Source organism: Anoplolepis gracilipes, chromosome 10 (genome assembly GCF_047496725.1).
Source record: "Anoplolepis gracilipes chromosome 10, ASM4749672v1, whole genome shotgun sequence".
Classification (NCBI taxonomy): domain Eukaryota; kingdom Metazoa; phylum Arthropoda; class Insecta; order Hymenoptera; family Formicidae; genus Anoplolepis; species Anoplolepis gracilipes.
In genome coordinates, this window is record NC_132979.1 from 4971856 (window position 1) to 4991187 (window position 19332).

Sequence of the window (19332 nt, forward strand, 5' to 3'; positions counted from 1 at the left end):
AACGAATTTGCATATACCGCAGACGGGCCACACGTGTGCTTTGAAGGTTTACATGTGTCGCGGGTTAAACTCATTTCGCACATACATACGACCAAGAGGAGAGGAAGATACCTCCCTCTGTATATCTCTCGCTACCATCCATGTGAGTATTTAATCAGCTATGTTATTCAATATTGGTCTGGGTTGACCTCGGCTGAATAGGTGCGTGCGTGCGTGCGTGCGTGCGCGCGCGTCTGGTATGGAGTGTGGATGTGTATATATGCGACTCGAAGAGGCGAATCCTAGCTGGCAATAACGCTGGTGAAAGGGCGAGGGCAAATGATGCCTTTCGTGCTGCTTTCCGAGCAAAATTACGCTTATGCGAAACGCTGGCGTACGATGAGCTCGCAAATGGAGATTACGTTTCGTTACGTTAAGAGTTTCCTTTCAACGATTCTTGATAAACCTATTTAACGGGGGGAAATAGAACTTAACGACCATTCGTATGTGTGAAATATTTTTTTTTTCAATCTCTGTAATTATTTTTTTCACACGGTAACAGTAGAGTTTACTATAATACGCTTTTGTGTCATGACGTCAAGTGTCATTAGATAATTTCACGTGCAAATAGCCGTTAACACATCGTCGACTACGACTACGATTCTAGTTCATTTATGCACAGAGTGCTTTCGACAGAAGAACACTGCCTGCCTATGAATGGGACGAAGGGAGCGACATGTTCCCCTCCCCTTTTTGCACCCCCACTACACGATCCAATCCTAGGTTGAACTATATACAAACACAGACGCGCGCGCGCGCACACACACACACACACACACACACACACACATTTACACAAAGCATGCGAATTACGGAGGACTTGGAGTAATTTCATGAGCGTATAAATAAATTCATAGCGCGATGGTAGAATAGGTGGGCGAGGTACATGCACAAATATCATGAGTAGCGTGTTTCTGGATGCTATCTGCGGCACACAAGAGTGCCCAGGGGGTTTAGCGTAAACAGGTACGCACATATATATGTATATATATATATATATATATATATATATATATATATATACATATACACACGCACAAACACAGATATATACATATATAGATGCCACTTTGAATTCGCGGAACAATGGCCGATCGGCGCGTATATCGCTGGCAACCGATCCGTATCCACTTTGCGTGACGAATATTAATGCCGTTTACATTGGACGTTCATGACTCTTCGCGATCCGTTGTGCGCAATTAAAGCGGATAAGCCAATCGTGATTAATCGGTCTCGTAAATGCGACCGTCGCGTCGTATCGCGTATATACATACAATTCGTCGCGCTCGCTGGTTTATTTTGCGCCTTGTTTAATCACGCCGGCACATTTCTGCGGTGTTAACGATTTCCAGTTGGCTCTCGAACCGAATGGAGGTTGTTCGCTAAATGGAAACAACGTCGCGCCATTTAAAACTGTTATCGTATCTCATCTTACCCCGATCATTCTTTTCTCTTTAAAAAGTTGATCAGAAAATTTATCAGAGTATTATCCGCACAGATAATCAATTAGAAAATTAACCAAACGACTTACAACACTGATTAATCGTAAAAGCAACTAAAAAATTGGCCAGATAACCAGGCAAGGTAACAAAAAAATAAGTTTAAAACCTAAAAGAAAGAACTAGAAAATCAATTTAGAAATTTATGATAAAATTAACAAAGATTTGATCAGCGGATTAATCAAAGAATCAGGCGACAAATTAACTAGAAGATAGCGGCAAAAGCAATCACGACAAAATGTATTAATTATCCAAACGGTCATGTAACACTTGCTGCAGGAAAGTCACAGATTTAATTATACATATCCCAATCAGATCCGAATTTCGTACTCGCTGTACACAGGTAGATAGTTTTCGCCGGTCGGTCTATCTAACATTTTTTGCGATCGGCGACATTTTAACGAGCCGCGGCCCGTTAGTTATCTGGTTCAATCAGCTAACGACGCCGCGAATAGAGTGAGGGCCCGATCGCCGTAACTGTTAACGAACTCTTCTTCCAGATGGCCGCAAGAAAATATCGCCTGGCCGTTAAAAAGCAATGGAAATTGCGTATCGACATTTCCCGGTTTGCCGAAAACCAGGTAAATAATGTCGTCGCGATACGAGCGGAAAAATTCGAAGATATCAAACAAGACATTCACGCACGTAAAAATCGAGAAGCTGATTAAAAGAAACCAGGTATAACAATATATTACGGAGTTGGTAAGAATTTCGCGTAAAATGGCGCGCGATTGTATCGTATTCTCACAGAGAAAAAGAAAGAGCATCCGCTTTCGCGCAGGATGAACTAAATTCCAATTTAATTGGCGCACGCGGCACAAGTGGCGTACAAGTGCGCTATACGTATCCTATCGAAGCTTCGACTATTATTAACGTGATATTTCACAGTGCTGTGTACGTTTAATTCTGAAATTTTTTAAATTCTGGAAAATTGTAAACTTTTAAAATTTTTTAAATTGCATTAAATCTCCCTTTCTCTCCCGTTAAATAAAATCGTAATATTGGACATATTCTGAACATAAAAAAATCAGTACTTTGAAAAATGGCTCCTCCACAATACGATTGTATTTCCGAAGATATGTAACTTAGGGTAAACTCGGCTAAGATGGCCATAGTTTTTTAAAATGCAAAAAACATACTTTTTATTTTTGTTTTTTTTTAATAGTGCTTGGCATATTATCTTCACTGAAGCTTAAATTACGTAATACTATCGAAATTAAAAGGAAAATATTTAATAGAAATGTTATATTATTAAAATAGTACAACATAAGCATTGGCATTATTTATAAAAAAATAATGAAAACGAAAATAAAAATCATAGGTCATGTAACAATTTACATATCTTTATAATATATCTAACGTCGATTACGATAGCTTAACTGTAATTTATTCGACGTTGTAACAGTTTTTAGTGGACAAATAAAAAGCTTTATAGGTAGAGTCAAAAGTAAAAATATGATATAAGAGATTCACAATATCGCACTATGTAGTGATTATTGAAAAAATTACAGCCTACGGCCATCATACCCTAGTTTACCCTATACGTCTATCGTTTCGCTCGTGCCGTGGTAAAACTCACTTTAAATTCGCAGCGAGTATAAAATCGCACACAGGGGGAGGGTAAAAGCGTGAGCATCCGAAGATTACGCATATAAAGATAAGTTAGTTATCGCGAAGTTTATTACAGGCGTAAACTCTCTCAATCGTAGTGCGCGTCTTGCAATATCCGGGGTTGCCGTCGCGACGGAAATAATTTCGCGACGCGTTTAGTCCGTTTGCCTGTCGCTAAGAGACTGTTTAGACGTGCTTGGAACTTGTAACGTACACCATGTCGCCGCACCTTGGTTGCGTCTTAATCTCCCGTGTAATCCTAGCGAGTCACTTTGTGCGACACGCGTGAAGAGGCAGCGGCAGCGGTAGCGGCCTGCCGCCTGCCGCCTGAGCAAACTGCGATCATACTACTTCGGAGACATGAACGTCGCGAAATTGTAAACACCCCGTGCCACATTGTCTCGTCCGCCGTTTGTAATATTAACGGCAACATATTGTGAGCTGCACGGACGTTTTCCGTTTTCAGTTCCCTCGCGAGTTTCTCAGATCCCAGTCAGCGAAAATAGACAATATATTTCGCGTGCACAAAATGTATGCCGCTCTATCCAATTACAGACTGTGCTGACTTGACGAGTAGATTTTTCTAGAAAAGGTAGATCTCCTATCTAAGCTTTTAATTGTATATTGTTTTTTAATCTTACACTTTTCAATAGTAAATTTTCAAGTATGATATAATTCGATTACAAAGAGTATTAGAATAAAATAAATATTACGAGATTTTTTAATTATAGCATATATAAAAATATATGTTCTAATTTCGCGTTAAGTGTAGATAACATTAAAATAATGCAGCTTGTTGTTTATACAAATCGTGATTTTTTTTTTACATAAACATAACGTTTTAAGCGAATGGTACATAAGTAACTTTACAACGTATCATTGTGAAAAACTTGAGATTAGCATAATAATATTAAACATTTTTTATGATAATATATGTCATAAAAATTAATAAACTCTTGTCTATCTTTTTGAAATTATACATATATAAAAATATAGCAAAATTAATTATAAAGTATACTGTACAAAATACTATATAAAAAAGAAGTACGATTATTTATAAGTAAATACTCTTCAATCTACTACTTCAATCTACTTACAAATCCATGTTATACTACTGTAAAAATCTATAACTCTATTTGATTAAGTCTAGCACACAGAATCATCCATATCACTATAAAAATTCCCATTTTATATTCCCAGGAAACTTTGTCAATAATACGCGAAAATTTCGCGATCTACTTCTCGCAATCCATTTCGCATAATCCACTTTATTTCAATAACGTATATGTATGATAGTAAAATGTATATACGCCGCATTACAAGATGCTTTTTAATTTATAGTTTCGCGACACCGACATATCTCGCGTGACGTCTCTCCGCAGGCTAATAAATTTTCCATAAAAATATTTCACGTAGAAGTGCAGTTCCATCGGGAAGACCGGCGGACCACTCGCTTGATCGTATCGCGTTTCAACTCCGTGAACTCCACCGCATGCTATCGGGCATTATTGATACGCGTCCCCCGTACACCGCCGAATGGCTCTTGACGTTATAGACTTTAGACACAGGAAACTCGATACGCGACCACATCGCGCCGTCCGCCCAATTTTAGAGCTACCACAGACGCTCTTCCCTATAATGCTATGGCAAGCCGTTTTCCTCTACGAAGCGTCCATGACGTGCAAAACGGGAGAGAGAACTGTAGCGAACGTACTCTATACGAGTCTGTCAGAAATTGAACTGATCAAGCTTGTAAATTTCTTCATTTTAATATCGGCGCATTAATTATGTGCTAAAATCAAATCTTGAAAGAATAAAATTTAATTTTAATAATAAAAGACTTTTGAATTAAAATTTTCAACTAAAAAATGCACTTTAATCTTTTATTTGCAATTGTTGCAATCGCTTATATTATACAGGGTGTCTCAACACCCTTAACAACGCTCGTGAGCAGGTAGGGCACAGTAAACTGAGCAAAAAAGTCTTATACCATTTTGCGATTTTCGCAATAATTATTAAAATATTAATTATAAACGCTTAGCGAACAATATTATACATATCTACAAGATGTCCGGTAATAATCGCCCCAACTCTCTAGGGCAGATAGAGCAGGTCAAACTGAACATAAAAGTCCTGTATCATTTTGCAATTAGCGCAATAATTATTGAACTATTAATTAAAAACGCTCAGGGTATGCTGTGCGCTTATAAGCTGAGCTTTTAATTAATATTTTAATAATTATTGCAAAAATCGCAAAATGATACAGGACATTTATGTTCAGTTTGACCTGCTCTATCTGACATCTTGTAGATATGTATAATATTGTTCGCTAAGTATTTTTAATTAATATTTTAATAATTATTGCGAAAATCGTAAAATGGTATAAGACTTTTTTGCTCAGTTTACTGTGCCCTACCTGCTCACGAGCGTTGTTAAGGGTGTTCCGGGACGCCCGGTATATTGGAAAAATTATAGATATCTCGACTAACGACTCAAGGGTCCAAGCTCTTACTCTCAAAGAACGGAATTTTGTCGCGACAAGCTTATCTCATACGAGTACATGTATGGATCGCAAATAAAAATTGATAAAACGCCCACGTATAATTCTAGCCACGCAAGCGCCGGCGAGAATCACAGATCGCTTCTTGCACGCGGGATAAGAAAATATAGCTGTGACGTTACGTGATTCCCGTACAGATAACAGCTTCATACAGGCTTCCGCGGAAATCTTGTAGCGCGCTTGCTTTCGCAGTTTCCACATTTGGCTTCCCGTAACCACTTTCGCCTAAAGCTCCACTCAGACGCGACGCGGTGTTAATTTTAATGATATGCCTGAGTTTGGCGGTTCGTGAAAGCCGCTCTATGAATACGCGTTTATACGTCGGTAATTTGTGAGTCTTCCCGTAGATCATATTTCTAAAGATGATGCGTGGGAGATCCGATTCATGCGGAGGATAATCACGAAGCGCGCATCGTGGTATCATGCATACAATTACGAGACAATATCATATAATACAATCAAATAGATGAGATTATCGAATAAGTTTATGAATATTCCGGAGAAATCTTAAAATAAATTATATTAATATAAAACATAATTAATCGTTTCAATCAATTGTACTTGTTTCCCAAATCTTTCTATTCTTTGTGACATCGCAAATAACGAAAAATGTACATAGAGTACATGCATAAAAACATATCAATTTTTCCTAATTTATAATGTTAATAATATAAAGTGATATTGTGTAGGTACATAAATTACACAAATTATATTTATATATACATATACTAATTTATATATATATATATATATATATATATATATAGATATATATATTGTGTATTAAAGAACATTATATTACAATGCAACATAATATAATACGTTGTAATGTAATATCATTTATATATTTCGTAATCAAATTTTATTTTATAAAGCAGAATTATATCATAAATTTGATTGCCACTGATCTTTGTTCCGTAACAATTTACATGGTTCACATTACGGCATCGGCTCAACGACGCGTGTACTCGCCACATTTCAAACGTGCTAACTAGTTATAATAACCGGCCGACGAAGTTTGAACAAATATCCGGCTACATGCAGTGTATCGCTAATCCATTGACGAGTCATAATTTTACCTAAACTACAGTCACTGTATAAAGTTTTATTAAAATTTCTGACGTATTTTAGTGATTATTGCAAGCTGCTGGTGATGAAATTTTGATAAATTATCCATATAAAATTAACGAAAATTTGAGAAAACAAATGAAAAATCTTACAATTAAAATATTAGAATTATATTAAATTAAATATTAGAATTCATTATTAGATGATCAGATGAAATGTGAAATTTGATTTTAATTGTATTATTATTTAACTATTTTATATAAAAAATTAATAAATTAATAAATACTTCTCACATTTTTTCCTTCGTAAAATAAATATAAACTTTTATTAATTTTTATTAAAATACACAAGGTGAATTTATTATATTTTTTTCACCCATCATTACGCAAGATAAATATAAAAGCTTGTTATAAATGGAGAAACGCATCCTAAATGATATTACTTTTCACGGAATAAAAACATAAACTTCATTTCAGCTTCGTTTGCACGTAAATATTTAGCCGATGAGATGTTTTTCGCTCGGTCAGTTACATTGCACTTTTAGATACGGTAAACGTTTAACCGACGACGTTTTTCGAGCGACATTGTATGATATCGTCGTCTTTTTGCCAGCGACAACCGATGAATTTCGCGTGCCACGAGCGATCGTTGCCTTTGATCGACCATGCGACATTTTTTAATCGCGTTAAACGTACCATCGTTGTCCTCAATCATCCAGCTTCCACTTGTCAGTCTTCCCCTTTCCCGTTTACCCTCATCTGTCCGCCGTACATTTTTCGTCCATCGAATACATATACGCGCGGATTCGACCTTCTCGAGTCTCTCTTCTCGGCGCGCGCGACGTTCGTTGTTTAATTAAAACCAGATCAAAATGACGCGACAGCATTGCAACGACGACGACTTTCAATTAATTCAACGTCGGTCTCGTCGGCCGATACGCCGATACGATGACGATCGGCATCGACGTGATTCGACGTCCCATGAACGTTACGAAAGAACTCTCTCTCTCTCTTCGCCTCGTTCGAAAGTCTTGCGGCATGTTATGAAAGCGCATATAAAACAGAAATGGATATTCATTTCTCACAATCAATGTACATTTCAATCAAATATAACAAAGTAATAATGGCATGTATAAAATAAAATAAAATTACATACATTTTTTTAATATAACAGAGTGTTTTAAAATATCAAGAAAATTTTTTTCGCTTTTTGATACACACACACACACACACACACACACACACACATATATATATATATATATATATATGTGTGTGTGTGTGTGTGTGTGTTGACAACATATCGTGGGCATATTTTGATAATTTTCGATATACACGCTCATACACCCGATATTGCTTGATGACATTTTTTTATTTAATGCAAAATGAATTTTTGCATATGAAACTTTTAGTTTAATATTATACCGATTCTAAAATTTACACAATTCCTGTTCACTGTGCAACATTATATTATAAATAGAAAATGAATGTAATGCGTTTCCATTGATTTTCTGCATAATCTCTATGCAAAATATTTTAGATAATAAGAGAATAATAATTATTAATATAATTTTAATATAGAATAATAGTAATAATTTTAATATGGAATAATAATAATTTTAATATAAAATAATAATAATAATTTTAATAGAATAGTAATTATATACCGGTGACTTCTGATGAAATCGGATAAAGTCGGAAATCGTTTATGATCTTGCCGCGGGTATACATGTTACATGAGTGCGCAAGTATTAAGCTACGTCTATTGATTAGATAACTATATTGTTCTTTGCCTTATATAATGCAGCTACTTGAGATGAGCATACAAGAAGAGTTTGCCCGCGATATTGCGACGTGCAGGAAATTTACATTAACATCTTTTAGTTCACCTCGTACACACACACAATATATGATAATAACGCATCGCACAACATTATTAATCGAAGGGCACTCAAACGATATTGCGATTTTATTATCGACTGTGTGCACTCATTCTTTGATGCGTGTAATGTCAATATTAATATAAAAATATAGAGAAAAGAAAGAATCACTTTGTTCTCTCGTTAATATTAATAAAATATATTTATCCAAGACTTCAAACATATCCAAAAAAAAAGAATAAAAAGTATTGTCTGTATATTTTGAAATTACGTCCATTATCGCGAATCTCGCAGCGTGACAATCGCTGCGAATATAGGTATGTACAACAAGATAGATTATTCCGGTCACAGTCGTTCCCGCCAGTCACCGCGCCACGATTGACCGAAGCTCGTCCCTCTGACGTCGACACAGTCCAGGTGTGAGAGGCGACAATCGTGCTAGTTAGCTCCGGAGATGAGAGAGATCCGGGGAAGCGATCGGGTCGCGTAGCGTCGCCGTCGTGTCGTTTAGTATGCGTCTCCGTCTCTCGCCATTACTCGGACGATCTCTTAAATCCCATACGCAGTTACGGCGGTCGGGCACCTCGAATACGAAATCGAGCGGGTCGCACACCACCACTACCATTACCACCATGGGGTATCCGTCGCTCCTTTTCGCGTAGTTCGATAATCAGAAAAATTGGAAGCCGATTTTTCGCAGGGCGAGAACCGAATCCCTAAAACGTGCCGTTCTCGGCGACGGAATATTTCGCGGATCAAACTTGGAGGATTCGTCGATGGACACGTTTCTCTCGACTCGAGTAACGACCAAAGTTGGGAAGTCCAAAATGCGATATTGGGTTAGGAGGTATCGGTAGAATTTAGAAGATAAAAGACGGTCTTTGAACACATCCAAATACAAAGACTTTATAGCTTCGCTCTTTGTTTCGTGTCAAAATTGAGGGCGCGACCTTTACACCGAATTAAGTCGAAAGAAGGTTTTATAAAAATAGAAAACTTGTGTATATACATATATCGTAAAATGTTACAAGGATTCTGTCTAAAATTAAAAACATAATAAAGTTTACATTGTTACATTTTAATAGCAAATCTCTTTTCGATAATCTTTTCTATTATATATTTTTCGTCAATATTCATTATCATATTAATGTCGTGTAAAAGCTTAGCTTCTCTTTTCACGGGTAAGTAATAATCCTTCGAATTATACATGAAATTTCAAATCCTAGTATTAAAATACCTTATTTACATTCCGAACTTCTGGTGTGGGAACAGCGTGTCAAAACCCGGGGCTATTTATCAATCATATCGCTGTTCTTTTCGAATCATCCTACCCGTTGGATTTCGACTGAGAAAATAAACGCGGGCGCGCGCGCGCACACACACACACTCACATACGCACACAAGTCGTAGAACTCGAGAGATTTATGAATGTCCTTTCGATCGGAGCACCCATTCAGAAAGAAAAACACTCACCCTTGCTGGATATCGCCGCCGCGCCGACAAATTGTATGGCCAGGACAGCGCCGACCAGAAGGAACTTGCCGGAACCAGCGCGTTTCGCCGCAACCGATCCACTTTCGACACCGAATGATCTCTTTGACGCCCGACGACCGCCGACTCTTGCTCCCATACGAGGGTTGCACTTTCGCGACCCTCGACCGTCGTCGCAACCCCCGTAATCTGGTCGGAGCATCGACGTCGTTCTTGTCACAGCCATCACCGCGATCGCTTTTAAAATTCTCTTTTCCGATTAGAATGTCCGAGAAGACAAACGTCACTGCACAATCCGTCACACCGAATCACTCGGAAATTAACGATGCGACAGAGAAATCCGGCACACGACACTTTGTCGTCGCAATCGTCATAGACACGATCATCGACACCAGTCACACGATCGAATGAATCACACTGTACACTGTGATTCGCACTAAAAAGGTATGTAATAACTTCCCCTGTCACGGTTGACAGGCTGCGCCTGACACAGCGAACAGTACAGAGAATAGACAGGTAAGTCTTCCGAACTGATTTCCACGATCAGGGATGACAGATCGACAGCGTTCACCGTCAAAACAAAACCCTCAAATTCAAGCCTCACCCCGCGGTGCGCGATACCTGGCGCGCCTTCGCAAGCCCGCTCGGTTCCACCTGGAACTAACCGCGCCGGGCGTCTCCGGAGGGCAGGTCCTCCCCCGTAACGACAGGTCTCGCCATGCCTTGGCGCGCGGTCGAACAGGGCGCGACGTGCGGAAAGGTAAAGATGAAGAGAAAAAAAGAAGAGCCGGAAAAAAGACCAGCCTTTTTCGCGAGTCTCACTTGATCCCGAAAAAGCGCTCCCGGTTTCGGGACTTCGGCGAACGCGACTGCACGCGTCGCGACGCTGTTTTCCTGCGCGATGGAAAGGTAGGGTAAGGGAAGGGGGAAGATCAGCGTCAGAGGGGGAGGGAAAAGTCACTCACGCGCGTGGGCGGATCCCACCGCGAATCTCGAGGTGATGAGGGTTCCGCGGGGGTGGCTGGAACGGCGATTGAAAAACGTTGAAACGAGAGAGTAGGGACAATTTCTCAAACAAGATAGATAAAGAGAGAGAAAGGGAGAGAGAGAGAGAGAGAGAGAAAGAGAAAGAAAGAGAGTTTGAGAATGTATACTGAATTCTGGGAACGCGACCGAAGCCGCGTGCTGAATCCCCCAACGCAACGTACTGCCGCGTCGAGACGCCCGGCGCTACTGAGGTGAAGGAGAAAGCCCGTTCGGGGGTTGCTGCCGTTATGCGAGGTCGGGTAGTATATGGGAGGTGGGAGAAGAACCAGCGTAGAGAGAGGGGTGATGGTACGAGGCGGCGCGCCTCGTCGGATACTCTCGTCTCTCTCCGGTTCTGCTCTCTCTTTCTCTTTTTTCTTTTCTTCCTCTCTTCTTCTCTTTTTCTTTCGCACTCCTCCGCCCATTTTTCCACGCTCTCTTCTTTGTTATATACATACATGTGTTACAGAGTGAGACAATTAAAACAGGTCACCTGAATAACTTATAAATTATAATATGTTTTATAAAAATTGTATTGAACATACGTAAAAAAGTTGCATAATTTCCAGACGGCTATTACATAGTACATTTGTTTTTTTTATGAGTTGGAAATATTTTGGAGATTTGAAAGTCAATCTAGTTTTTTAATTGGAATCATCGATAAATTATTGATACAAATCGATTTCTAGTAATATTCAGGATAAAAAGTTTTAAAGATAGAATGGTTAAAAAAATTGAATTAACAAGATATTTTATACTTTAATTAAACATAATTTTATATATAAACTATGAAATATCTCGTGTATTGATCATCCTATATAACATTTTACGCTAAATATTGCTAGGAATCAATTTATATGGACTCATTAAAATGGTTACACTTTAAAGAACTTTAAAAATCTAAATTGATTCAAATTTTTGGAACGCCTCCATTTATATAAAAAAAAAAAAAAGTAGAAATATACAGTAGACTATATAATAACTTCCTTAAAAGTATGCAACGTTTATATGTAACTAATGTAATTAATAAAACATAATTTACAAGTTATTCAAGATGTGCAAATTAAATTTTTCACACTCTATATAAATATATGTATATATCGAGTTTTATTTTCTTTCGGATTTAATCTTATTTTATTCCGCGTAAAATTATTTATATTACTCATGTGGCTTGATTTCGTTCTCGTGTTCTTTCTTATGTATTCGTTGCTCACTATTTTCTTTCGCTGTTACGTTTCTGTTATCGTTCGTATTGTTCTCTATTTATTGCTCCTAAGGAATTTGATTTTGGTACAGTTGTACAAACTCTTCATTCTCTATTTTATTCTTTTGCTTGCAAACTAAAACACGATACAAAACAACGCGTTGCATCTGTTTAGAAAAAAATGTTCCTATGGTGTAGCGTATAACGTTTTTGAAACGGTTCGATTAGCAGTTCGATTAACGAATCGAGCGATGGATCGCTTTGTGAACAAAGTTACATAAATACCAGAATGCGTGGCATTCGCGCGCATACCCGTGTAACTTTACACAATATTATTTTTATTCATGCGCGGAATTCTCGGTCGAAAATCAATTCACATAAGCAAAATTAACGCGTGACATTGTTAGCCACATAGAAAATTACTGAATAATTTGATGGCAATGATTGTTACACCGGATACCATTTACTGTGATTGACAGTCTCTCTTTTCCCTTCGCTATACAGGATAGTATCGTGTAACACAGTGTCAATAAAATATGATGTTTTTAATACCATATTTTAATTAATGACATTTGAAGTAATAAATTTGACGAAAATGTTAATTAAATACATGACAGATACACAGAGCAGGAAATGAGACGACGCACATCCGTGACGAATTCGATAACTATTGATAACCGTTCGAGAGAGCGCCAACGCCCACGCACTTCCGTAATTTTTACTGACATCCGTGATAACGATATCACTGTAGCAACTAACGAAAAAGTAACGAGAGAGTGATCAGGGAACGATCGAAATCGGATTATCGGCATCCGATCAATCGACAATCACATCTGGCTACGAAACTCTGATTCACGCCATGTATACAGTACGATGTTGACATGAATCGGACGGATAGCGGATAGATCACTAATTTCGCTCCGTGATTCGCATCTCGAGTTCGAGCATGAATAAACAACGTTCCTATGCACGATTATCATCATCAGTTAAACGTCTCGTAATAAGCTACATTAATCGCAAGTGTATAATGTTAGCTGCGATACATTTTTTAAATAAACTCAATAAACTACTTATTCTTACATTATATTTGTGTCTCATATTTTTCGTATATCGATGGTTTGTAAAAAAATATTTGGAACGTTGATATGTCCAGCCTGATATTACATATATCTCGTATGTATGATGTAATTGTATTAAATAAAAAGATTTTTTGAAATGGATTTATTTTTCACTTATGTAGATACTTTTAGAATTACTATATGTTTACTACTTACTAACAAATATCTTGATCAATAATGGTGATAAAGTGAGAAGAAACATACTTTATTGTCGTACTACAAGTTGTTTTATTTTTTAATTAATATTTTATACTTTTAAAGAGTAAATGAAAGATCGTTGACAAATGAAGAAAAGAAAGATTCATTAACGTATAGCGAAGATATATTTGTTGTTTGTGAATATATTACCAAGCAAACAAGACGAGTTCTCTAATGATTCTCCCTGGAGGAGAAAACATTGGAAATGATTCCCATGTCGTTTGTTACCGTTTCAAATATTAAAGCGTCCAATTAGTCCAATGGTAACGCGAACTTGCGAAACCACCGTCTACTCTGCCAGTGCATTAAGCTTTGTCCGCGTGCTACAAGCATTGCGGTCGCGAGCGCAGAACCGAAAGAACAGAACAAACAGTGACAGCACATACGGGCTATGTCAGAAATTTCGCATTCTGATTTCTCTAAATTAAACAAACGAAATTTAAAGCCTGAACACAGTGACTATACTTTCATAATTTAGTCAATATTATTTCCTTATTGTTAGTTATAAGCGATTAAAAATTGTATCTAAAAAGCTTTAAAGAAAAAAATAAAATCTTTTTTATATTCTTTAATAAAAATTTCAAGATTTTCCTTGATATATTTAAGATTTGTTATAAAAATATTGATAACAACAAATATCTTAAAAGTTCCAACGTATCTAGTGAAGTAAACGAAAAGTAAGATTATTGTGACAAAATTTTCGACGAAGATTCGCAATCATAAATTTTTAAAGAAATCGTGCGACTGTTGAGATACACTATGTTTTGGGATATGTACGTGGGGCGACATCCGATCTCAGGGAAAATCAAAACTCGAGAACGTGTATGCTTTACCAGAGGTTAATGTGCGTTGTCCGTTTTCTCCATGCCGCTGAAAACGTTAATTCACGCCGTCGTATCTGTCGTAGAAATGCCCTGTCGCGGCAGTCTCCGCGGAGCACAGAAAAGAGAAATGAAATATATTATATGAGAGAAACTATGGCCGTAGATTGGAACGGACGACGAATATCGTGGCCGAAAAAGCGTGCAACCATCTACGCGCATGCACATAGCTCTCGTCCAATTACATCGATAAGTACAACATTCTTCACTTTGTAACAATTTTTTTTTTAAATGTGTCACAGGAAAATGCTCTTTTGAACAGATTAATATCTACAAATGTCAGACAATATTTAGTACCTATATTTCTCTTTTCTTACAAACATGATATTTCCGTTAAATATTTTATCCGCTTTTACTGAAACATTTTTACTCACTTCATTTAACTTTATCTCTCTGTCTTATTGTCTGTACTATATCTTACTACGAAAGAAATATATTTCAATTGGAATATTAATTTTATTACATAATTTATAATTAAATAACATAACGAGGATGTTTGAGCATCTTGTATAATACAGTAGACGTGCGAAAGTTAGGTGTTGAGCGGTTCCCTTGAATCTTGAATGCACTAAAATATCAACAATTCCGAAAGTCAAGAAAATGGAGCGTGACGATGATAGAGTTGATAACTTTCTTTCTGAACATTTTTTTAACAAGGACGAGGACAAAGCAAAAAACGCAAAAAAATGTCTCTGCCTTATTCGCGAAAGTGAAAGAAAATGCGCGCGTGAGATAGTTATACGACGCGTAAATTCGGTACGCAAAGTGCGTCGCGACGCTGAAAGTTTAAGTTACACATCGTTGCACACCGATTCGCGTAGACATAATCAACTGTCGAGGCGAGAAAAACGCGCAATATAACTTTGCAAAAAGAGTGACGATCGATTCTGAATAACTTAAGGATCTCTCAGGAATCCTTTATAGGCGAAGAAGGGAGAGCGCGCGCGCCGTTGAAGTTTTGTCTGCAACTTCAAAAGACTTCGCGCCAACGCCAATCGAGCGCAAAGTGAGCTTCACGAGCGCTACTTTCTCGCGCTTATCGTTGCGAGAATCACTTCTTTTCTTTTACTCGAATATAATGGAATTTTCGCGGAGAAATAATCCAAAATTTTCAGCGAGTTTTCACGAAACGCTCCTAGCGTTTTAATTTAGCACGTCAGCAAGGCTTTTGATTCGAAATACGTTTAAATCGCGAATAATTGGGATTGTACGGTATTATTAAGCTCCTCGTATTCTTCATGTTCATATATCTAACATTAATTATAAAGTCGCACGTTTAATTGCTTGCGCCTGGTTATTTTATTGTTAATTTAACTTAATCGCTTAATGCAAGCACGCATGCACTCGTTAGCCACTGTGGCGTGTAAATCGCTGAAAATTTGTAAATACTGCATTTAATTATGCGCATCAATTATTTTCTAATCAAATGGTCACATAAATAATATATACAAATAATAACGCACGCGTAAGATTTTAATGCGAATTAAAACACATCAGTAATGGCCGGAAATAACCGGCCGGTAATATCATTTCAAGAGACATCCATTAGCAATGCCGTTAATGAAAAGCTAATTAGCAACTATATCCGTGTGCGATGTACGATACGACGGGGAAAAAAAACGAAGTTACCAATTTTTATCCACTCTACATTTAATTTGGATACGCGTTCTTTAACAAGTTTCGTCAACTCGCTAATAGTCAATTACGTGACGTTCTGCAAAATACGAAAATGGAAAATATTTCGAATTGACTCAATATATATTTCGCGATGTTAGAATTTTCCATACAAATAATGTAATTATGTCAGAGCGATATTAAATATATTGATAATTGAGGGAAAGGGAGAAAACACGCTGCCACACCGATTATCAATTTATACACAACAATACATGAGGTACCTGTTGTCCCAACAGGTTTGTAAGAGCGGATGAACGATGAGAAAACGACAAGAGAAAAAGATACGTCTTTTACAGTATATTTTACAAAAGATTGGCAATTTATATAAATCCAATAGATCACTCAGAAAATAACGGATTTCTGCCGTGATCCAAACGCAAATTTATAGTGACTTTTCAAAAGTGTATGGCTTCCGTCTTCAAAAGCGCATATCGCTATGCATCTCACGAAAAGCAACGAGGAGAGCATTTTCGAGTCCTTCTATGTAGACTTTATATCTTGAAACCGGCTTCGACAAATACGAAAGAGTTCTATGACATCGATTTACATTCCGCGATTAATTTGCAAATAGAATGAAATATTGCATTTTTAATATGTTAAATCTGCAAAAATAATAGCTCGCAGATATCATTAATCTTAATCATAAGCAAGCAAATCTATAATAATTTAGAATCTCTTTCGAATAGAATAAAAGATCAATCTTATTGAAATAAGACAAGATAGTAATAAATTTTTTATTTAATTGTTTGAAATCTACAAAAATAAAAAATAAACTATATTGATATTATGAATTTAACATTAAAATAAAAGCTAAATGTATAATCTAATAATCTAGGAGTTTTATATTTTTCTTAATAAATAATTATTTTACTATTATAAAAAAGCCTTTTTATGAAAAGAAAATAAAAAGCATGCGCCAAATCATAAAATAGTATTCAAACTTTAAATGTAGCAAATAGAAATTAAAAAAATGTTAAGATATGCTTATATATACTTGGCGTTTTCTATCATAAAATATGTTTGTCACTCCTAGTGCAACAGCAGAGATCTGTAATACACAAATATAAATGTAAATTATAACAGCATGTAAAATAATTAATATATTAAGAAATTATTATAATATACATCATACGCGTATATCAAATATTATATTTATTTTATCAAATTTTATCGTTCGAAAAGATTTTATATCAAATGAAACGATTATATAATTGAAAAAAATATTTTCTTCTTATAAGTATGATATTTTTTGAATATAATACTAATATATAGGGATAGATTAATTATATCAACATAATTTATAATATTACGCATATACTACATGACGCGGACACTGCGTAAACACCGTGTAAAGACCGTGTCAGCTGATTTATCGCTTATTTTATGCCAAATATTTAACACTTCATGAAATAATTTTATACCAAATATTCTGTTTCTCTTGATCGTGATTAATTATTAACAAATGGATTGGTTAATAACAGCTTTCCATTATCCAAATTATTCGATTGAATGCTTCGTGTATTCTATGTTCTCTATATCAATTGATTTCCGTTACTTGAATTATTCGGTTCGGTAATTTGTGTATATTTCCGTTCTCTTAACATAAAAATAATAATAATAAATTATATATCTGTAAGAAAATATTAAAACACGATGTAAGATATATATATATATATATATTTAAGTTAACACAAACATTGTTAAAAAAATAATTGTCATCCGTAAATACACAATAAAATAAATTAAATTTCCTATAAAAGTCCCATTTTATTGAATTCGTACTGTAAATGAGTAAGAACTCAGAAATAACTGTAACAATTATTCGAATTCATCACAATCGAAAGCTTACACCAAGATTGTGTATAAAAAAGCGCTATTAGATTTTTTTATTAAAGCTCCAGTTCTACAAATATTTCAATTAAAAATTTGACGTATAAATTCCTGATAAACTATTTGGCAGCATCTCAACGATATGTAAATATAATTGCACGTTTCTATATATAAAGCAGGTCAAAAAGATCTGAGAGATGGCCGGCAAATTGCGATCTTTTTCAAAAACGTACCGCCAGTTGTTGTCAGACCGAATTAGATATATTTGCCACGTGTGAATTCGTCGTGAGGTACATTCACGTGGGACACAGCGAGATTGCTTCAATCTTTAATGGCGATAAATTTTTCAAGAGCCGTATACCGTATGTGTGTGGAAATCTATTGCTTACATTTTTCGCTTGTATGTAATGACAAAAAAATCGATTACTTTGATACTTTTGATATTAAAAATGGATTGGCAGCTTATTAAATTAATAGAACGTCGATTAGCAAACGATTTTTTAGATCGTCATCAACGCTCATGTCAAGATATATTATGGCTACACACACGATAGTAATTATAATAAATTTTCTAACAAGCAATCAGTATATAATTAGAGCGACCGTATTTTAAATTGATAATTGATAACGAGTTCATATATTGTATTATAACGTTGTAATAATTAAGCATTGATCCTTCATCATTTACGTGTAGGTAGCGCGTTGTAAGATTTATTTAAATTATATACATATATAGGTTAAATGTATCATTTTATAAGATCTCAATAATCTTGTTAAAAATATATTTTTTGAAAAATATCAGAATTTTTATTAATTCAATGAGCGTTAAATAGCAAAATAAGATAAAAATTTTTTGACACGTGGTTCGCTGCAATTTTCAAAAATAATATTTTCGACACCATAATGACAGTTTTTTCCTAAATCACAATCGAGAATAATCGCTACAACTTAATAAAAATTAATTCAAAAATATTTTCATATCAAGAATATTCAGATGGATATTCATTTCTTAGATCCCACAAATATATCCAACGTTTAAATAAATTTATCTTTCACAATGTTGCTGTTGGACTCCGTCGTTCCACGTGAAAAATCTCGTACCGAGTTTTCGTAGACTTTTCAGAAGAACAAAGTTGTTCGTCGAATTTCACAAATGGCGAAAGTCGCATAAAGTCCATTGCGAATTTGGCGCGGCAGATGCTTACTGCGAGTATCACACAACGAGATTCGACGCGGATATCTCCTTGCTCG

The 19332-nt window shown here is 36.0% G+C and overlaps 1 protein-coding gene across 1 annotated transcript in view; it reads right to left on the bottom strand.

Annotated features, from left to right (window-relative positions):
• LOC140670495 (uncharacterized) overlaps positions 1–11686 on the bottom strand; it is a 194501-nt gene extending 182815 nt beyond the window's left edge. The window contains exon 1 of the mRNA XM_072901119.1: positions 10130–11686. Coding sequence (XP_072757220.1) covers positions 10130–10373 — 244 coding nt within the window. The 5' untranslated portion in view covers positions 10374–11686. The remainder of the gene's footprint in view (positions 1–10129) is intronic.
• Positions 11687–19332: the final 7646 nt, after the last annotated feature.